This window comes from Schistosoma mansoni, chromosome 6 (genome assembly GCF_000237925.1).
Source record: "Schistosoma mansoni strain Puerto Rico chromosome 6, complete genome".
Taxonomy (NCBI): Eukaryota; Metazoa; Platyhelminthes; class Trematoda; order Strigeidida; family Schistosomatidae; genus Schistosoma; species Schistosoma mansoni.
The window spans coordinates 3,803,877-3,827,257 of record NC_031500.1 but is presented as its reverse complement, the minus strand read 5'-3'; the positions used below and the strand labels follow the sequence as shown (position 1 = coordinate 3,827,257).

At 37.1% G+C, this 23,381-nt stretch overlaps 1 protein-coding gene across 1 annotated transcript in view; it reads right to left on the bottom strand.

The window, feature by feature from the left end:
- The window catches only part of Smp_002280 (putative kif-2), a 35,200-nt gene that overhangs the window by 1,139 nt on the left and 10,680 nt on the right, over nucleotides 1-23,381 (bottom strand). Inside the window, exons 7-19 of the mRNA XM_018797989.1 lie at nucleotides 22,547-22,650; nucleotides 21,226-21,380; nucleotides 15,379-15,544; nucleotides 14,214-14,302; nucleotides 10,337-10,537; nucleotides 8,563-8,715; nucleotides 7,012-7,190; nucleotides 6,839-6,873; nucleotides 6,135-6,272; nucleotides 5,920-6,074; nucleotides 5,185-5,286; nucleotides 4,014-4,086; nucleotides 1,976-2,053 (exon numbers count right to left, since the gene is read on the bottom strand). Of these exons, the coding sequence (XP_018652975.1) occupies nucleotides 1,976-2,053; nucleotides 4,014-4,086; nucleotides 5,185-5,286; nucleotides 5,920-6,074; nucleotides 6,135-6,272; nucleotides 6,839-6,873; nucleotides 7,012-7,190; nucleotides 8,563-8,715; nucleotides 10,337-10,537; nucleotides 14,214-14,302; nucleotides 15,379-15,544; nucleotides 21,226-21,380; nucleotides 22,547-22,650 (1,628 nt within the window). The remainder of the gene's footprint in view (nucleotides 1-1,975; nucleotides 2,054-4,013; nucleotides 4,087-5,184; nucleotides 5,287-5,919; nucleotides 6,075-6,134; nucleotides 6,273-6,838; nucleotides 6,874-7,011; nucleotides 7,191-8,562; nucleotides 8,716-10,336; nucleotides 10,538-14,213; nucleotides 14,303-15,378; nucleotides 15,545-21,225; nucleotides 21,381-22,546; nucleotides 22,651-23,381) is intronic.

Genomic DNA, 23,381 nt, shown 5'->3' with positions numbered 1-23,381 from the left:
CTTAAAACAATGTCATCAACCATGTCTGATACTTTAATTTCGCATATAACACCAGTTGTATATAAAGACATATTATTGACTAATAGTTATCATATTCTGATTTGAGTTATTTACTTATTTATTTGAACACATAAATATTGGTAAAAAGAGGCACCAGATATATATGCGCCACACAAATCTCATTTGATTTGTGTGGGGGCTGTGATACTGTCCAGATGCCTGGACTGAAGTAGGTGGTTTCTCTAGGGGACCGCACCCGGAGCCTTTGATCTAAAGGCCGGTGACCAATGATTGGTTCATACGTCATTTGTTCGTTCTGGATCCTGGAGCCTATGTGCACTATTGGTTTGGAATCAGGGTTTCCCAACTCCCCTAGGTGAACTTTCCGTTTCCACCAACCCGGTTAAAGCGCTGGACATTCACCTTTCGTCCTCTCAGTTTCGTAAACACCCTCGCTACGAGAAGGCAGTGAATAGGACTTCCCTGGCAGAGGCTATATATGCGTGGCCATATGAGAGCATTTCGAGAAAGAGAGCGGATTCTTCTCACTCTTGACCGTACGATGGCAATTGTTAGATCAGAACCATATAAATCCACTAAATGAAAAAAATGTATATTATAACGATTGAAAGTTTCTGTTCCACTTGAGGGAGAGAAATACTACATCAGAACTAGTGAGTGATGAAATTATCAAATTTGAATAAGATTTGATAAGATGTGTAATTTAGTTTTCAGACAGTCAACATAAAAGAGTTTGGATTTCTCCCATTAGTTGATATCACATCAACTGCATTGAATCAGTCTTTATTTAGTCACATTAACGAAAATTCTGAAAAATGTTGCTGAAAAACAATAGGTTATTTAAATAGTAATGTTATATCCTGGTGAAGACATAAGTACAGGTAACTTCCGGGACCTATTAATCTATCTATCTATATATATATATTCTTATTGTTTAACTATTGAGTAATAAGATTATGTGATATCTATATTCATCTCATTGTAAGCTTCCTTTTGACCTATGAATTATTATTACATGAATTACTGTCCCTAAATTATATTCAGTTTATTGGTTATTGTATCCCACCGTTCACAGCCACATTTGGCTTGATCTTGTACGAATATTATTTTCTATTTTATGGTGCGATAAGGTCTATCTGTCTGATATATAAACCAAGTATGCTTGAAATAAATGATTCGCGTAGCAGAAGCTGTTATTGGTGTTCTGCATTCAACTGGAAGGGTTAGGCGGATAAAGGACCAATAAGGACACTAGACTGCTTGTATCGGTCGAACGTCATTGATTTGGCACAGTGTTATAATCAGACAAGTCGTATTCCGATTGGTGGACAAGTCACGTGATCAAAAGCCGGACATAAAATCATAACGAATTGGATACGGCCTTCTTATTTTACAGTCATATCAAGTAACATAGACGACAAACTGATTACCGATGAGTAAATGTTGTTATATTTTTTGAACTGGATTGTGTAGTTGTGATACTGAAGGGTGACTGATGAAAATAAGATGTAACTGCCGAAAAAACTTGAACAGATAGACACAGCTAGTTGACTACTTAATCTGTGATTTTCTTTCTTCTTATTAATTTCAATTCGGAACTAACTCACTGAGTGTAAACTGCTTGTAACTGTGCTGAGTAAAGTATTGTCTCGTTTATATTTTGATTCTCTATATTTGATCGCAAATCGCGCATCTAATAGATCAAGAGCCTAGCCTGTTCACAGACTATTAATCGAAATATCTAGTCCACGGATAGTAGAATCTCAGTCATAAGCTCTATTATTGAGGTAAACAGAATTTATCTTAATTCAACAGTTATATCAAAAGCATTTATCAAAGTTTTAGACATTATTAACGTCAACTACAAATACAATAAGAACATCAAAAAAGACCACCCAGCTGAACTGAAAATGACAGTAATAAAATTAAGGATAATAACAAATAGATGATTAACAATATATTAACTTGCCTTTTAAAGAGGATAAAACTTTAATTTGTTTGCCAAGTAGATATTCTAAACGAGCACTGTATTCTGTTTTAGAGGAAAAGAATAAAGGATGGAGTAAGAGTAACAATTGATTTTACAATATAACACAACCAATAACAAAAACGGTCAACAGTAAAGCAAAGAAATGAATAATAATGGTCTATTTATAACGGTACAACGAACATGTTATGCCCCGATAACAATAGTGAATGGTAACGTTGGGATCCATTTATGGACCAATATTATGCATATAATTTTTATTGTATATTTGCTAATTAATTAAACTATTATACGATTTACCATTCCTGAGTTATACCCAGTCTATTAATTACTGCTCCCCCTGTTCACAGCCAGATTTGGCTAAACTCTTGTACAAATGCTATATTTTCTATTTTATTGGTTCGATGTGGTCAGTCTGTTTGATATATAAACTCAGTATGTTTGAAATATAATGATTCACACCGCAGAGGCTGTTCTGGACTTAACTGGCTGAGCTAGGCAGAAGCAGAACCGATAAGTATTGCTCGTACGGTTTTCTTGTGTCACTGTTCCAATCGATAATTCACTGCTCTCTGACTGGCGGTTTTATCACGTCATACATTAACTGGGCATCCATTCAGCAACAAGACATAACAGAACAGAACATGAACCAGTAAGAAAATGACAATTTTATATAATCTAACCAAAAGTAGGCAAACAGATATTGGTGAAATATGAACAAAATTAATTAATGGTTCTACAAGGGTGACATCAAATTTATATCACGGGCAGTAATGAATGGAAAAAATAAAAAATAAAATTCGAGACGCGAGAAAATTTTGAAAAAAGTTGATAATGGTATCATTACAGTATCAAGGTAGTGGTTAAAATTTGTGGTTAATGTGGATGATTTTGGTGTTATTTTGTTTGCTGAACTCGACAATGTTGTTCAGAAGAACAATGAAAGATTCATGACTAAATTACCTACTTAAAAGAGAACTAAACTACACTGACATTATAGCAATGTGACTGTACATCTAACAGTGGTTGTTTACGAGCTTGTCATCAGACAGTAAGATTACCGTTCTTACTGATTAGACTTAAACTCTTGAAAAATTTATGTGATTGCGAATTACAAAACGGTTATGCGAAGGCTAAAGTGAGATGACATAGAAAATATTAAACTTGAAACAACAAAGTAGCTCAAAAGCCAGAGTTTTGAGGACTTCTATGGATATTTCAAACAACAGAAACGAAGATTGAACAAGTAATATTTTCACAAACGCGAATACATTCTGAACACAGATGTCTCCTAAATCTCGTGAAATAAAGTTTAGATCATGACAGTTCACGTATTTATTGAACTGATTCACAGTTGACAAAAAATGAGTAATAAACGACGACCATTGAAAACGAAGATGCAGTAACTAGTCGTTTCGTCCTAACCCAAGAGATCTCAATCTGCGGTCGTGCAGTAATACAGATTGATAGAAGTTAGAAACGTAAACCACTGGGTGACGACTCAATGGTAAAGTGAGGTGTCCACCACAAGAGGCCTGAGTTCAATTGCTGGTGGAGTTGTGGTGTATGCTACTTATGTTGATAGACATAAGTAATATGTAACACAAATTGGAAGTGGAAAACCTAGCAGCACAGGATTGGAATGATCGAATCGAAAACAATGGGAACAAAGAGTAATTGTTATGGCAATGAAGGAACGATAAAGTTTGAGACAATTGCTGGATGATTTGTAAATGAAGCATTGAACGTACGATTTCCAAACTTTACAAAAGAACTCAGTAATTTTGTATCAAAATACAACTTGGTTATCCCCGTCTGCGTTCTTGTTCACAACAGGGTCACCCGATAGATGTACATAGCTGATGGACGAAAAATCCATCTAGTACTTCCTGATTTTCAATCGTTGTCCAAGTTCTGTGAAGTATGTTATAGAAAACAGCAATCTCCACAAAAAATCAATGTAATGGAATACACACATTTTAAAAATCTACAACATAAAACTAACCTTCAGCATCGAATTCCACTTGATTTGATATCTTGTATAAAGAATAATGCTCCTTAGTCCAATCGCTCATGGACTATAAAAGCAAAATTTAAAAAAAAAATTTGTTTGAAAATACTGATGGTAATTTCAATAAAAAAGTGAAACAAAGCTTAGACAAATAATGAGTAAATCACTTGAGTGCGTAAAACTCTTATCTTGAAATTCTCATCAGTCTTGTTAGGTTTGGTAGCAGACGAAATTTCAGTGTAATTCAGAAAGTTCGGATGCCTAACCACCATTTGACATGATTGGTGATATCAGCTGGTGTAGAAGAAAGAAAGTTAGGGTTGACCAACTCAAAAAGTGGCATTAGTCCATAAATTTAATGACCACTGGTCGAAGTCATGTTTATAGATACCGACCACCAGATTAGGTCCAGAGAGATAACCGAGACCGGTGGTTGGTGATGTTGCGTGACGTGGCAAAGATGGATTAACTCGTTATCCTTCTCTAGATCTTGAGTTTTAGTATTCCTTTACACATACCTTTTCCTTCTAATTATTTCAGAACATATCTCAAAATTTAGTCTCAATCACTATTATTACTGCTACATTATTTTTATTTCTTCCGTATTGATTGCGCTAACTTGCCATGGTAACTTGAGCCGAAGTACATATATATCAGGTTCTACGCTGATTATGACTGACTTTTGCGTCCCTGAACCGATGATAGGAAGTTGGGCAGTGAAAACCATCGATTGATTTGGAGTACAACCATAAACAGGAAGAGACGAAGAAGTTTGAAATATAATAAATTATGGAATAAACCAGTGACTGTGTGTGATGATAAGAATTCGACTTCACGGAAGATAAAGCTCAATATATGAAGTAAAATAGCTAAGACTTAATCCAAGTGCATCGAAGCACGATATTTCCCTTGTCAGCTGCTTCATTCACCTACACTTAACAAGTGAGTCGACACAGATTAAACAGTTGAAAAGGGTGCTTCTTGTAGAATCCCAACTCACTGAACTCCTTGACTACTGATATCCCTTACTGACCATTGAAAGGTAGCAGGAAACCAGCTTTATGCCGATTCCTTAAAACCATTTAAATGTATATATCCATATAGAACCATTTTTTAAACAAAAGTTAAGATTTGTAAACAACGGAGGCAAATCAAGATTGCTTACATGACAAACAGCTTTGTGATCATCACAAATTTCTTCTTCCATGCGTTCAATCTGATCAATAACTTCATGAAAATGAAGAACTTCTTCAGGTACTTCACCTTCCTATTGAAGAGAGCAAAATGAAGTACAAACAACACCTACAAAGGTAGATTTACAATTTACTAAGATTACTAGTAAATAATTAGTATTATGAAATGTACACTAATTCAATCACATTGTACTAAAGTTGGTACATAATGAGTAACACACAATATGGAATCCATTGATTACTTTATCTTCACATTACAAGGAAAAGATGATTTCATGAAGCTAATTATAGTAGTAATGATAGCTGCCTCACATTTAATGTCACATGATGATTGATTGTAGTCAACAATTCTCAGCAAAAAGTATATGTAATACTTAACCTAATCAGGTTAATATTCATTCAACTTTACTATTTAAAAGGTGTGTGTGTGTAAAAAGACTTTAACAACAGTTCTGTTTAAATGATATTCCTTTACATTGAATAATTGATATAGAGCATGCACGTCGTCACATCATCACTGATGATTCCAGAAGATTATGAGAAGCAGTATTTAGAAAAGGATCTTTGAACAATATCAAGCAAAAGAACAGGTTTGTTAAGGAGGTGTGTTTATTTTCTAACATGTTAAGTGGGAAAATTACAGGATACATACATTTTCAAATTAGTAAACAAATATGAAATAGAGCAAATCTTAAACAAAAACTTACATTAGCTGATCGAAGCATAGCTAAATCACCATCACCGCCAGCAATTGAATTGACATGATTGTTTGTCAATGTATCATTCTGCCAGTTGTTATTACTAAAATCATTATTATTGGATGAAAGGTAATAATTTTTCGACAAGATATTTCCGCTTGTTCCTATAATTTATTTTTGTGGAGAGAAAAAGAGATAACACATTACTAAGTTGACAAACTCACCTATATTAGTATTTGGAGGATTCCGAAAGTTGATTTGTGGAGTCACTGTGCTTCCAGCAACAGTACAGTTTGAACTACGAGATGATAACTGTGGTTGATTTGTGTTACCAGTTGCCGGTAGATCAGTATTACTGTTACCTATAAAGAATATTTTAGTCAAATAAAAAAGAACGTAAGATACCCAATAAGAAATGTAATAATTCCTGATGAAATGTAAGCCTTTAAGTATGTACACAAATAAGAACACACATCTTGACTGAGGGGTGCTTGTTAAACATCAAAATTCTGAGAATAAATAGTCGAGCTCCACCAACTAGGCATTATAATCATTGAAATAAGATTTCAAGCCTGAACATTAATTGGATGATACATGATACACTGAAAGCACAAGTGATTACTTACAAACAATAACAGTAGATAGAAGAACTATCTACATGTCAGTTAGTAAGTTAACAGTAACAGAAATGCTTCAAAAGTGGTCACTTGCTCACTGGTTAAATCAAGTCAACTTTCAACTAATACGTGATAGGTTTGAAAATCACCTACTGCGATGCGCTTACTTCAGTTCAGGCTAGCCGATGATTAATGTTGCTCAAACCTCAGACATAGTGTCTGTCTTAAAGATATGTTAAAGAAACTGGTATTTCGCAATAATGTTAAATAACTTGTAATTAAAAGAACTTTTAAACAAAAACAAAACATACTTGCTGACAAAGTTCCTGGTCCAAGTTCTTTCACCCTAAAAATAAAATATATTGCAAGGAACTTTTTAAAAATAGCTAAATGGATATATATATTAAAACAAGGTGGTGACAATTCTTTGACGACAGTAAATCACATAAACATACGTACACACAGAGCATGAGAAGAATCTTACCGATCAGCGTAACGTAGTGTATTTAATGTATGTTCACAGCTGGACATACCAGGTGATATCATAGCAATCATACACGTTCGAGAACGATCTCCAATAAATGAATCACGTAGTACTTGAGTTAATTTACTTGCACGAAAAGGTAGATGTGCACCACGCCGACCAAGAGCACGAATGCATTCCTACACACGTAAAAAAAGAGAAGAAACATTTCCAGCAAAAACACTTTTCGTTGAAATAAAATGTTTCATATGAATTTTCACTAAACAAACATATCGAAGTGATCTGTAAAACCTAACAAAACATTCTTGTTGACTCATACATTCATGTTATACAGTCACATTATTCAGCTGATCATTTAGACGTTTATTGTATGAGCTTGATAGTAACGAGAGCTTACCATTGATCATTTTAGTCAAATTTGAAGTACTAACTTCAAGCTTACAGTCTCTCCTAATACTCCCACACTAACCATGAGAATACGTACAACACAATACATAACATAAATACAGAAAGCAACGAATCACGCGAAAATTTGTTCATGTGGTCATGTAATAGTGATTAGTCAAGAAGATAAGGAAGGAGCGTTCAATCAAAGGTATTGATTAGTATTAGAAAGATACACTGATTAAGTTCCCTTAATAACAAAAACCAACTCTGTTAGTAATGAGGGAGTATTACGAGTACACATATCAAACAAATCCTACATAATAGATATGAGAAAAGGCATAGAATGGAGTCCATAAACATCTTTGTTTGTAACGAATGCAGTTAAGTACCATTCGAATCAATCAATGAGAGTAGTGTATGTAAACCAATTAAGATAACACATGAGATATTTACAACAAGTTGGCTTCAAGTATTATGAATTGATACAAGTAGATCAACTGAATTGAGCAACTTTATCCATCAAGAAGAGATAATGAATAAAACAAAACGAATCATGTACAACCAAGAAAAAACAGGAAGAACAATGGAATAATATGTAATTTGGTAGGGACTGTGTGAGAAAACCTTTTACATAATAAGTATCGCAAAACAAATTTTGAATAATATATGTCAAAGGATAGCGCCGCCTGAAGCCCTTCTAAGGTTATTCCGTCTCAAGTCCGGATAACAGAGGAGAGTTGTGTATGAGATTAGTTGTCCCATCCCGTAAGAAAGAACCTTACTAAAAGAAAGAGTGTTAACCAGATAAATGTAATGTATCCTACTCAGTTGATCGTCTCTATTTAAGATAGTTTCAAATATAGACATGATGATATTCATGTAAGCAACTAATAATCATATCCGACTCAGTGGTCTACGCGTTATGTTCGAATGTGACTGAAGGTCCTGGGTTATATTTTCTGATGCGGGGTCGTCGATCCCTACTACTGACGAGTTCCATGGCAGAACGCAAAGATCACCCAGCGCTGTCAGGTTCCTAACTGTGGTGATTTGCCGACAAGTGCTAGATAACACTTATGTGATAAATTGATGAATGTCCTACGAATATTCTCAAGATAATACTCATATCTTATACCTCAAACACAAAAGGTGTTCTTAACTTACTTTTAAAGCTAAAAGACTTTTATTAATTTCAGCACCTTCCATTCGAGTATGTCGATCAGAACTACTTGTATCCACACCACGTTCATTACCCGCCAAATCGATAAGTGAGAATTTACCATGAATTTTTCCCGTAGATTGTTTTTTTAAAATCAACTAAATTTAAAGTAGGCAGTGAAAAAATTTTATTTACACAATCACATGACAATTAAAAAGACAATAATTATTGAAGACTTTACAGTCAGTTTGTCATAAATCTTTCGACTTCGGTTTATACAAATAACTACTGTAAATCGAATCCAGGTTATTAAGGTGTTATTTTGAATGTATACACATATGATTCTACAAATCGAGATTGATACGGAATATATTTTCTCAGACTTGTACATTACTGGAAGATTCTTAAGCCCATTAAGTCAGTCAGTACATATGGGCATTGGTTCAAGTTGTCACACAACATTAGCACAATGAGATGGACTTTTCCAGATAAATCTTAGAGAAGTAACAGTAATAAAAGCACCAGTGGTAGAAACGACTAGGTATCGAAGAAAAAAGTATAGACAAATTCTGAGACTCACGATGTAAAATAGAGAGTGAATGTATCTACACCAGTGAAACAGAATCTCAGCTATATAATACATCATTAACCACTCATCGTGATTGTTGTATAGATCCCAACTAGATAGTCTGTACCAACTAACACGGCTCAGTCCAACAATCAGTGTCTCTATGGACTGGTGCCACGTCTATGATCAAATGCTAGCAACCTACAAATCTTCATTAAGATCACTGAACCTACAGTTTATTGTTTTGATTATCATTATTAGGCTATTACAAATGATGAGCATTTTATCGATCAGTTACAATCAAAGTGGACATTGCAAAAAGCTTGTATTATGTAAACAGACATAAACTACACTAATTCTGAATTGTAATGAGGTCAGTTGGATGTGAGATAAACTTGAAGCCTTATGTGATGTTACAAAAATGTGTACCCGGAATTGAACAAATCTGTGATCAAAAAGTTTACAGCCATACCTCAAGATTGAAAATTTCAGTTTAAGTTATTTTTTGCTTACAGCAAGTTAATGTGAATCGGTAGCAACTGATACTACAGAGTTCCACAGTTCTATAATAATAAAGTTTCTATTGCTTGGGAATAGACATGATATATATATATATATATATATATATATATATATATATATATATATATATATATGCCCCCAAAGGCCCTAGTACGGCCGAGAATGGGGAGAGTTAGCTCTCCCTCTCCAAATGCTATCACACGGCCACGCGAATATATAGCCTCTCCCAGGGAAGTCCTACTCACTGCCTTCTCGTGGCGGGGGTGTTGTTTACGAAATTGAGAGGACGAAAAGCGAATGTCCGATGCTTTAACCGGGTTGGTGGACGCTCTCCATGTCCACATAGGGGACTTGGAAAACCCTCGTTCCAAACCAATGGTGCACATCGGCTCCAGTATCCTGAGGGAACAAATGGCGTATGAACCAATCGTTGGTCACCGGCTATCATGAGACTGCATCTTCTTACGATGCTCCACTGCCTTGTGGGTTAGACCTTTGGGTCATAGGCTCGTAGTGTGCCCCCCTAAGAAAACCACCCGCTTCAGTTTGGGCACCTGAGCAGTATCACAGTCCTCACACAAATCAAATGAGATTTTTGTGGCGCATATATATCTGGTGCCCTATTTGTATTAATATATATATATACAACAAGAAAAGAGAGAAAACTATGAAATCCTAATATGCTTTACTTGAAAGACAGCATGGGAACGACTAGAATGTTGATTAGCTGATGTTTGACCACTAGTTCGAATATGTGCACCATGTTGTAGAAGTTTTAAAACACAATCAACTGAATTCACTTCTTCTTCACGTAATCCAACTATTTGTACTTGACCTTTAGCATCTTCCAGAACTCGAAGTTTGGCTTTTTTATTTAACAAATCAAAAACCTATTCATAGGAGTTTGAGTGAAAGTAAACAAAAAAGACAATTATTTGATATGAACATTTATTATATCCTAACGAAGAATAAATGAATGGTAACTGCTAGGAACTATTAATAGACTATTATCACGTATATTCTTATTGGATAACTATTAAGTAACCAGACTACATATATTTACCATTCTCATATTATAAATAAGCTTTCACTTGACCTATTGGATATTGCGATATGACTTACCATTCTTAAGTTATTTCCAATTTATTAGTTACAGTCTCTCACACTTACAACCACTTTTGGCTTGATATTGTATAATTGTTACTTTTTATTTTATGGTGTGATCTACTTGTGGATAAACTATGTATGTCCGAAATCCATGATTCATACAGTGGAGGCTGAGATTGTGTCCTGAACTCAAACAGACAGGGCTAAGGAAGAAGAACCAATAACGACTCAGAGTTGACTCTATGTTGCTCGTGCTGGTTAACGCTTCACAGGTTTGACACATGGCCAAGATCGTATAAGTCGATGTTCTGTTTGGCAGTCTCATCACATGATAATTGACGGGCTATACGACATAACAAAACTAGAAAATCCTCTCCTCCCCCATAGCCTAATACTTAAAACGAGTTTTTTATGAGTACTGCAATTCATAATTAAATTAAATACGAAGAAAAACTGATTTTATCTCCCACAATAGGACGAAACGGCTGTCTAGTGTTTCTAGGTTTTCCGTGATGGTCTAGCTTTAAGTGATTCATGATCTTAACTATTAAAATATAGGTCCCTTTATTGATCATGGTGAATTCTAATGTAATTAAATTCTGTTAGTGAAGTGTGATATATATTCATGGGATGGAAGGATTGAAACAACAAAATATAAAAACAAAGATGAAAGCAACACAAAATAAATTAATCATAGAACACAAAAACACTTGTTACTTATCAATGTTTGACTTATATATTCTTAAAACAGTGAAGTGCATTATCCTTTTTTTTAAGAGATAAGCTCATATATATATGAGGTGAAACATTTGAACTAAGAAATAGTTTTTGTAGTTGTCAACGGATTTTAAGGTCATCAGATTATAGTTCATTCATTTGTACGTAACACCAATAGGTGGTAATTAATTGTATAAACATTTCATATCATAAACATTCAAATATATACCCATTTTAATTATGCTTTTTGTAAACACACACACACACACATAAAAGGCAATTTAAGCCGTTCATTCAATCTATAGATAAGAGTTGTATGCAAAACAGTTACAACTGTATCCTATCCTTGCATAGTCTTCTTATCATTCTCTTACATGAATGATCTACTTGTTATTTCTTTTTCATGACCTCCATAGGTCATAATAATGAAATAGTGTATAACTTTGCGATGATTATTTTGTTTTACTTTCACTAGTCGCATGGTAGTATTGTACAGAAATCAAAATGTCAAAGGTAGAGAGAGACAGAGAAAGAAGGTAACAAGAATATTAACATTAATAATAATCCAAATTAAAAGGAAAACCAAAATATCCAGAGTAACACTGGTAACATCACTGTTTATGAAATAACTTCGTACACAAATTGAGTGGGCTATAAAGGCACAAGACCACGAATACAGCTCTTTATTGATGGGTCGGTGAAAAAAGACAGATTTTCTTGTTCAGTTTATTTGGGCCCGTGAGATTGGACCGCAAGACAGGAAAGTAGTTGTATTGATCTAGTCTGAATACTAACTAGCTCGCCTTGACTGTCTACCTAATACCATTGGCACGATAAATGTGAGATAACAGCCGAGAATAACATTAAACAACCATTAGTCCAGAATTCAGTTTCCAACACTGACTTGCCCGATAGCCAGAATAGAAGACAACTCAACAACCAAACAACCTCTAAGTATACAGTTCGAATTTATGAATTACTCATACCATAAAATTGGGCAAAATCCCAACCACATATTAACATAATTAAGAAATTACAATGTGGGTACAGCCACGCCGTAAGAGGAAGAGGATTAAGTGATGGGTTCTAGAGGTAAAACATAAAAATTTCTGTATCTAACAAAAGCTTACAAGTAGGGGAATACCAAAATACAATAGTTTTTAGTAATTGTACAATACAAATATAAACAATAACCTCAAACAGGAATGTTCCGAACGTTCATCATTGCTTAATATTTATCCCAACATAGTAATGTATGGTAACTGCAAGAATACTATGCACGAATTTATTTCCCCCTAAATGTAAAATACTCCGAGAATGATCTACAAACTCATTTATCTACTGAAGGGTCGGTATACTACGTAGTCCGCTCTACTTCAGGCCCATGAAACGTAACCTCTAAATGTATAGGAGACCAATGAATTACTAGAATTTGATAACACCTTTGAAATATTTCTCCCGTACAGTGAAATAATTGGAGTATTAAAATGAGATGGCATGTTGGTTGATAACACCATGACTCACCATCAATTGGAGTGGCTGGGACATCTGTTACATATTCACAAGCATCGCCTACTTCGACACAAAATGATAACTTTTGTAAAGCAGATTGCCAAAAGCAAAAGGTAGTTAAGTCAAGATGCGATATCAATACATGAAGTCGTCAATTGTTAATTTCAATCGTGTTGATAGATGTAAACTACAAGGTAGAGGTTCCCACACGATAACTCTGATCAATGGTAGGTAAAATAGCTTGAAATCGGTTGCGGAGGTCCATTCATTAATCACCATGCAAATCTTGAGTCTAGACATTAAAACTATTGTATCCTGCCCGACTCCGTAGTCTAGCAGTTAAGAGTTCGCACGCGAGATTGGAGATCCTGGATTCGATTGCCCATGATGGGGTCGTAGACGTGCACTGCTGAGTCCCGAAGTAGGACGAAACGGCTGTCCAGTGCTTCCATGTTTTTAATGATGGTTTAGTTAAGATCAAGTCATGATTTGAAAACCGCGAAAATCCTACAATCTCTACAAACCCCCTATTAGCGGGATATAGATTGGATTAAAGCATGTTTCGTTCACGATTGCGTTGGCGCACGCTGATTGGCGAATTCTTATCCAGTTAGCGCTAGTCGATACTTGGAGAACACTCTAGAATCAATCTTCTCATGTAAAAACTTTGAAAATACTAACTTATCTCTTATTGTGCTTCTTACTTCCATCTACCCTTGTTATTCGGAATATAATTTCTTTCCTGTTCAACCGGGTTCTGATTTAGGGACTTGTCGAGTGAAATGGTGTCCGAGAAAACTAAGCAATAGGAATAACTGGGTCGTAATAAGCGAAATTCATAACACGCTCCCCCCCCTATACTAATAACAATCATGTGTTCACTGGTGACTAGCTTTGAAATTCAATTCCCGAAGTTCTAGTGAAAAGCTGTGACCAGTAAAGTTCAAACAGATCTTTTGCTAAGCCTTTCAGACTATACCTGACGATATTATTTTTCCTATCCTTTCATCGTCCGTCTTGTCCATTTCCTATCATTATGTCAGAGTGGTCTGGCAGCCTCGGCCAATATATATTTACAGCAAGTTAACACTGATTATGAATGACTGATTAAATGTAAATGAGGTGTATGAACAAGTATGCATATTATGAAAATAATGAAAAAAGCATGGAATGAATAACTCATACTTATTAAAAATAGTTTTAACAATAACAATAATAAGAGACACATACTTTCCCGCTGTATATTTCAAAAAATGTTGCAACAATTCGAAGATTCTCATTCCTATACGTAGTTGTATTCAAATTGAAGACATCAGCAGCTGAATACAAATAAAACAAAATAATCATTAAGGACTGTTATCTATGTAAATAATTAGGAGGGAATAATAACAAAGAAGATTTGTGGTTCATCATTGTGGTTGCATACATTGTGCATGGATCGGCTTTATATATTATAGAAATACAATTATAAGAATGAAGTCATCAATGTGTACCTGTAACATTGAATAGACAGATGCTCCCTGGCAGATTTGGTCTCATATCAACAGCCTTCATAGTCATGGACATAACCACTGAACTGTTTGAGCAGCGAGTGGCAACCTGTAGGACTGAGGAATATTTACAACTGGTTGATCACTGAGTAGTTACCAATGTCATGTATGTCAAGTCCTTCTTATAGAAGATTGAATTCCATAGAACAAGTCGCTATGCGGCCACTAGTCTTAGTGACTCGATATCATGTCTACTGGGTTGCACGTCAGCACGAAACCTAGGACAAGTAGGGTTTTCTGTCAACAGCCTCCATTTGCTACCTAGAATCTCAATACAGTGTACGAGATGTCACTTAGACTAGTAGGCACATTGCAACTTAATTGATAGAATTCAATCAGCGTAAAGAAAGAATTTATGTGCATGACACTGGTTATCACTCAGTGATCAATCAACTGTAAATGGAAATATACTCTGTTTATTTTACCTACGTAATTATGCATGTTAACCGCAAGTGTTCATGCACTTATCATGAAACCAATTACCTAAAAATCCACGTAGAAGGACCATCCTTATCTGTTTTGGTTTTGATAAATGAAAAGTAAATGAAAAGAAACTTAAGCGTCAAATATATGTAACCCTTCATCATGCCTCCCAGAAAATCTACTTCTACAATTATTATGGTGGGCTTGGCAGAGTATTGCAGAAACCCACTGAGTGCCATCACAGTTACGAAATCCTTGCAAAATTTTTTTGGAAAATGATAGAAGGCCAATTTGCCATCAAGTGAAATAAACAGTCTAACTATTGACTAAGGTGATTACCATTGAAACTCATAAAACCCTTCAGAAAAATATTCACCAAGTATAATTAAGATGATTATCAATGTGAATAGTCAGAAGTTTACCTGCTAAGGCATAAATTCCATTAGAACAATTTTGTTGACCACGAGCATGGAATTCGCCACCCATTGTATGTGTTTTTCCAGATCCTGTTTGGCCATAAGCAAAGCATGTGGCCATACCACGTTGAAATATACATTCCACTAAGGGTTTCGCAGTATACCGATACACCTGTATGATATGTAAGCAAATAGAAATAGTTAATTACTCTAATTACATAAGTCTTTTTATTCTTCCCATCACACAAATCTCATTTCATACACATTAGGTCCGTTGAACATGTTTTGTGTTATTTCCAAAATAAACATGTGAATAATCTAATAAGATAAAAATTCATCTAACCATGCATCACAAGGCAAGGAATAACCTGGAATCCTGAAATGAAACGGAAAAGAGAAAGGTCAAAGAACACATAGCGTCGGGATTCGGAAGCAGACATGGAAAGGATGAATAACAACTGGAAACAAGTGGAAAGAGTTGATCAGGACAGAATTGGATGGAGAGTGGTGGACGGCCTACTCTCATCAACGAGGGGTAACAGGAGTAAATAAATGAATGTATTGTGTGAATTTGAAAGCGGTTAGTAGCTTACTCTGACTTAAGCATCAAAGCTGACAACACACAAGAAAATAAAAGCAGTCATTTTTACTAAGGACAGTGAACTATTGAAAACATATGCAATGTAACAACAAGAAAAATTACTCACAGTTAAAATGTCATTTGAAATATTTCCCTACGTGTTTGAAACTCTTATGTAAAGTGAAGCGTTTTAAGGAAATAAATGGAATCAGAGTTCGTTTACAGTATTATGATGAGTGGACAAGTAACTGTGAACTTCAGTTTTTTTTCTACAATGCTAGAGCAAAAGGGTTTACATAAGTGACTAAAAAATAGCGGCAGGCAATCAAGTACACATTTGTGTTATCTATGTGGCGCATATACATCTGGTGCCCCCTTGTACCAATATTTATGTGTTCAAATAAAAAAATAAATAGTGTTATCAGTAAATGATAGCTGATGATGACCAGAAACATGAGTGATTTTTACAAAACTGCAGAAGGCGGTTCCCACTAATTGAACGACTCTTCTTTGTCGCTAGACACATGAACTATCTACTGAAATCCCCAACTAATACAATATCTGTCGAACGCGCTTTGATAATATTTTATTATTGATGGGATCCATTCTTCAGTTCATTTAAGCTGCAATCTGTCGACGTATAGACGAAAACTGTGAAAAGATAATCTCCTATACGTCTAATTGATTGAATACAACTGTTGTGAATGAGAACACAGGTGAGGACAACCAACTATGTATTTAGCACAAATTACAACGTTACTTGGTAAAATACAAAAACCATGCTATGATACACTATTTGCAAAATGTTCTTCAATTGCCTCAGGCTTCATTGTTCCTGGATTTTCACACAAATTGCTTTTTATTTCTGTTCTTCTCTTCTTGATCTTCTCAATCTTCTGCTGTCAGATATTCTATTCCTTACTCACCATATATACTACTTATGTTGATATCAGTAGCTCACACCACACTCGTCCCCCCTTTTAATAAGCTGTTCTCGCAATCTTTCTGATCGGCGTACCATTGTCTCCTTTGGTGCTGTTCGTGACTCGTGCTCATGATGTTCTTGAAACCATCTCTGTAGTTGACTGGCATTTACACGCTTCTGCTTGTCTTCTCTCCGGATCGTGTAAACTGGGCCGCGTCTCTCCGTGATAATGTACGGTCCCTCCCATTTCGGGATCAGCTTTCCTGACCCTGGTCCTCCTTCAGTGTTAGCTCTCCGTTCTCTACACTTTACCAGGTCCCCCACTCTAAAAGGCTTCCACGCTCTTCTCTGCTGTTCCGCCTTCTTGATGTCTGATATTTGTTTCTTTTTCACGTTCTTTATTGCCTCCGTCCTCTCTTTCCTTAATCTTGTTGCTGTCCACTTCTGCTGCTGTGGCCACGTTTTACTATGCATTGGAAGTCGTGGCTGTCTACCATACATAAGTAGGAAAGGTGATTTCTTGGTTGTTCCTTGGATGGAGGCACGATGCGCCAGCAAAATTAGTGGTAACTCTTTCTCCCAATTCCCTCCTTTAGATGCTAACCATTCCTTTAATGTCCGGTTGTTTCTTTCCGTAAGCCCGTTCGTCTGAGGGTGATACGGTGTAGTTCGTATCCTCTTGATGCCGAACTGCTTTAAACGGGCCTTAAACTCGTCACTTTCAAAACAGGGACCCTGGTCGGTTAGTATCATCTTCGGTACTCCATGACCCGCTACAATGTGCCGGATTATTACTTCGGTCACTGTTTTCGCCCGCTGGTCGGCAATCGGTACAGCGTCGACCCATCGTGTAGCATGTTCCGTCATTACTAGTAAGTATCGGTTGCCGCTATCCGTCTGTGGAAATGGTCCCATCACATCTACCGACCATAGATCACCGACTGCGGTTACTGGGACCGACTGCAATGGCGGTTGCATGTATCTATCGCTTTTCATTAATTGGCACTGCTGGCACGTCAACACATATTGGGCCACATCGTCTCTCATGCCTGGCCAGTATGCACTTTGCCGTAGTAAATTTGTCGTTCTTGCGATACCTGTGTGCGCTACCTGATGGCATTCGTGTATCATCTTACGCCGCCAGTCTTTCGGGATCACAGCCACCCAATTTTTGTCATCATCCTGCCAGACCAGAGCTCCATATGTGTTCACTTTCAGTCTTTCCTTTTGCCGAAGCAACATTATTACCTCCTTGTCCATTGCTCGTTTGTCAACATCTGCCCCCTCTCTTATCACTCTGATTACCTCTCGAAGTTTAGGATCAGATTTCTGTTGCCGGACGAGTTCTAGTGGGTCTCCCTCTATACTGTTCACTGCGTATGCTGTCAATGGAAGCTCGGCTTCCATGTCTGGTCTTGACAGGTAGTCCGCCATTACATTTTCCTTCCCTGGAACATGCCCGATACTGAAGTCATACTCCTGCAGACGTATCATCCATCGCGCCAACTTCCCACGTGGGTCTCGTGCTGTTTGTAGCCACTGCAGAGGTTTATGGTCAGTCTCGATGTGAAATCGTCTACCTAACAGATATGGTCTCCACTTGTCTACTGCCCACACAATCGCTAAACACTCCTTTTCGATCGTTGAATACTTCTGTTCCGCAGGCGTGAGAACGCGACTTGCGTATTCCACCACTCTATTAGACTGACTTAAAACGGCACCTATACCATGGTCACTTGCGTCTGTTGTCACTGTAAACGGTTTCTCCAGTTCGGGCAGTCTTAGCGTCATCTGGCGGTCGTCCAGCACGTTTTTGATTTGATTAAACGTTTGTTGGGCGGTTTCAGTCCACGAAAATTTAGTGTTACTCAACAACTTATAAAGGGGTGCTGCTATTTCGTTGAAATTCTTGATGAACCGACTGTAGAACGCCGCCCTTCCCAGGAACTGTCTCAATTTCCTTTTCGAATTCGGTACTGCAACGTTCTTTATAGTCAGAATTTTCTCCGGCAGTGGTTTTATTTCTCCATTTCCCACTTTATGCCCCAACAACGTGATGCTACTTTTAGCCATCTGTGACTTGTCCTTATTAATTCGAAGTCCGAATTCTTCAATTCGCTTTAAGACCGCTTCCACATGCTTGACATGATCTGTTTCTGTCTGGCTGTATACAACTACATCGTCGCCATACACTTCGACATTATCTAGATCCCTGAGCAGTAGCGACATTAATCTTCTGAACGTAAATGGTGCACCCGCCAATCCAAACGGCATTCGTCTAAATTGATATTGTTTATCACGTATGGTAAATGCTGTTTTGCTTCGATCGCTCTCTTTTATAGGCAGCTGCCAATAACCTGACCGCAAATCCAACACTGTAAACACTGTGGCATTCTGCAGCCGATCTAATGTTTCCACTACTGTTGGCATTGCACACGGCTTTAGTTCTGTTATATTATTCAGTTCTCTAAAATCAACACAAAATCTATATTTCCCATTCGGTTTCTTTACCAAGAGTACCGGTGAGCTATATGGGCTGTCCGCCTCCTCAATTATTCCTTCTTTCAGCATCTCTTGGACCTGTCGATTTACTTCAGCCTCTAAGTGCACAGGGACACGACGTGTTGTGAATATACTTCCTCCATCGTTCTTTATCGGGATTTCGTGCTTTACTTTGTCGCAAAATCCGTACGGTTCTCCTTCTCCAGTGAACAGCTTCGCATACTTTTTGCACAACTCGGTGATGTTTGGTTTCTTCGTCGGAACGGCTGTTGCCACTCTAACCTCAGCCACCTCGCTACTTTCATGTATTGGGAATGAACCGTACTTCGTGACCACCTTACCGCTTCTTAGGTCAACTATGGCTTTTACTTCTCTTAGGAAATCTGCTCCTAATATTGGTCTCGACAGGTTTGCGGTTACCACGAACGGGAAACTTATCGCCGAACCATCCACTTTTACGATACTGTTAGACACGCCTAATACCTCTAACATATGCCCTCCTATAGTGTGAACTGCGACTTTACACGGCTTGAATCTCTTACATTGCTCTTTACCTATTAACGAAACTGCTGCCCCTGTATCGATTAGGCACACTAAATCTAGTTCATTTACGTTCACTCTTGCATAGACTGCCCCTCTATCTACTAATGCAACAACCCCCAGATCCCTAGAGTAAGAAGGAAACACGTAACGTCTAAAATATCTCCGTTTTCGTCGTGTTGGACAGTTTATCTTCCAGTGTCCTGTCCCTCCACATGCGAAACACTTATCATTCCTTTTACGAATCACTCGTAATGCCGCAATCTCGTGCTGCAGTTCTTCAATCTTCTTCTCAATGCTGCTTATCTCCTGACTTTCGCACGCGACCGGAGCTACTGTTCGTGTCATCAACTGCCGCGTCACCTTTGCAAGCTCACTGATATCCATAGGTTGCGCGGCGTGTACCAGTCTCAGCTGCTGGGAAACGGCAACTGGCACGCTCTCGATAAACTGCGACGCCAACAACTGTGCCTCCGACTCCTCATCCAGATTTGGCAGCGCGCGACGCAGCAACTTGGTAAGCTCGACGGCCAGCACCAGCGGATCACCATCGATCGGCAACTTCGCCACTCGGAACTTCTGCAGTGCTTCTTCTCTGTCCACTGGGCTATCGAACTCCACGATCAACCTCTCCGTGACTGCCTCCCATGTCGTCTTACCGCCCGCACCATCCAGGCTGTCATATACAGCTTTCGCTCTGCCTCTCAGCAGCGTCCCCAGCACCACCGTCTTCGCCTTCGGCTCCTTCACTCCCACCAGCTCCGCCACGGCTTCGAACTCCTTCAGGAAGCTCATCACATCTCCGTCCTCAAATTCCTTCGGCCATGGGATCTTCATCCTTGGAGGCAGCGACACCAAATGTTGTGAATGAGAACACAGGTGAGGACAACCAACTATGTATTTAGCACAAATTACAACGTTACTTGGTAAAATACAAAAACCATGCTATGATACACTATTTGCAAAATGTTCTTCAATTGCCTCAGGCTTCATTGTTCCTGGATTTTCACACAAATTGCTTTTTATTTCTGTTCTTCTCTTCTTGATCTTCTCAGTCTTCTGCTGTCAGATATTCTATTCCTTACTCACCATATATACTACTTATGTTGATATCAGTAGCTCACACCACACAACTACCATTAATGATGAGACGAATATGACAGTGGTTACTACTATCCAATGATTAATCAATTTAAAAAATCATTCGTGAAGACTTTTGTTGTATTCACGAGTATGGAGTTGCCTAACGAACTCCAAGACAATGATTAATAATACTAATTGAAAATACTAAGAATACAGAACTTACAAGTTCATTATCCGATGTATCATCAAATGCATAATCAAAACGGAATTGTTGATTTTCAAGATATTTCGTTAGATCAACTTTAGTTTTTGGTTCATGGACAAGTACATGTTGTTTATTCGGGACTGTGATCACATCGATTTCACGACGACCAAGTTCTATTAAGATTATAAATAAAAAAATTGAGAGAACTACTTTATTTTTACAATCAACAGTGCAATCAGTTTCAAAATAATAGAATTGTGTCTCGTACACAGAACTCTCGATATATTGACAGTCTAACTAACTCCAAAGCTTTAACAGTTTCGATACTTGAACTTTGAAGTTTTGGAAGCATTGACAGGCGGTACTATAATCAGTCATAAACTTGGTAATAACTCAATCACACTTCGGAAAAGCATCACGTGTTTCTTTGGACAGTATCAGAGCAACTCACTGAGTGTGATGAGTATTTGCCTCTACGTGCCGGGAGTACAACAGCATCTCTCCAGTATCTAACCTTTAATATCTAGCTTGAGTCCAATGCGTTTCGGTGATACAGAGTCAGTCAGTCAGCTACAACGTAGGACCAGGCACATATATGCATCGGTCCAAGTTGCCATACCTCGTTAGCACAACAAGATCAACACCGGATTCATAGTAGTTAATTTAGTGGTGGTGGTAGTATATAAATAAATACAAAGTACAGCCAAGTTGTATCTCTTTATGTCCGTTGCTATTTGACTGGTCCTCCCGGTCTCCCACATTGCTCCATGAATCTATGAAAATTGTTGCTCTGGTTTTTAGAAGGAGCATCGGTCTTGTGACTTCCGAAGAATCTCGGTTTTCATCATGAGGCGTCATTATTCTTCCTTCAACTCCCAGGGCAGAGTTTAAATGGTTTGACTTGTTTAATCTGGTTGGCGTCTTTTAAGCAAGATTTTTCTACGGGATTGAGTTGCAGACCCCATGCCCAACCCTACTCCATTACCCAGGCTTAAGACCGGCAGTAACTCTAGAAAAGCTACAGGCGGAGTTCTATAATCATTAATACATATAATTTTGGGAAGAAAATCTTAAATATGAGGGATACGATGTATTGGATCCTGACTTATGACAATATATATAAAGTAAACAATGGCTGTGCTTCAAAAAGTATCTTTGGTTGTACAAAATGAATGTGAAGGCTTGAAGTATTAACAAAACATTGAGTCATAAAGACAGACATACGTACGGTCACATTTTATAAGTCCTTCGCAATACTGATCATATTAAACATGGATGGAAATGAATAATGATCGAATGATAATTCACGTGTTTTTAAAGATAAAACAGTAAAACTTACCTTTTTTGTTCATAGGACGTTTACGTACACAAACGCATATTTGATGATCTTCTATTAAATCTGTATTGGTTAAGGGTCTGTATTCCAATGTATTTCTATATTCACTAAAAATTAAAAGTAAAAACTATACCTTATGAGCTTAGTTATCTACTTGGCATCAGATTAATCATCTTTTTTTCAATGTTCAATAAAAGTAAAATATCCAGCATTATCAAGTACCTTTCTGTTGACTTAGTGGGTGAACATGATTTTTATTGGGGGTTTTATTTCAATTATCTAAAGCTGTGAACACATGCATTCTATGAACACACCACTGTAGAGTATCTCAACTTGGAAGTTAGGCCCGGAAGTGAAATCGTCAGTGAAAACTATGCTCTTATATTCAATATTTACCAAATATATGAACTGAAAAAAAGGCTTGAAAATGCTAGATATCGCACATGTAGTAAACATTGAAAAATGGATACGCTACAAATTTAAGGACACATATACTATTACAATATTGAACGATATACAAAGTGAGATTGATATGAAGAATACTACAACTAGCAAGAATACAAGTGAACGTAGAAGATAAATAGATAGAGAGGCAAAAGGACATACGGATGAATGGTGGTGAATTAACAGCTAATTATTGTCAAACAACTTTTACAGGATGTCAGAATTTGATCCCAAAAGTTTGAAAATTATAGTCAAACTAATAAGCAGTACTTTTTGCTTTCAGTACTTCAATTAACTGACAACAACTCGTAATGAAACAATATTGATGTGTGATACTATGATGATATGAATGGTAAAATGACAACATATTGACGGTAATTAGTAGGACAAACAC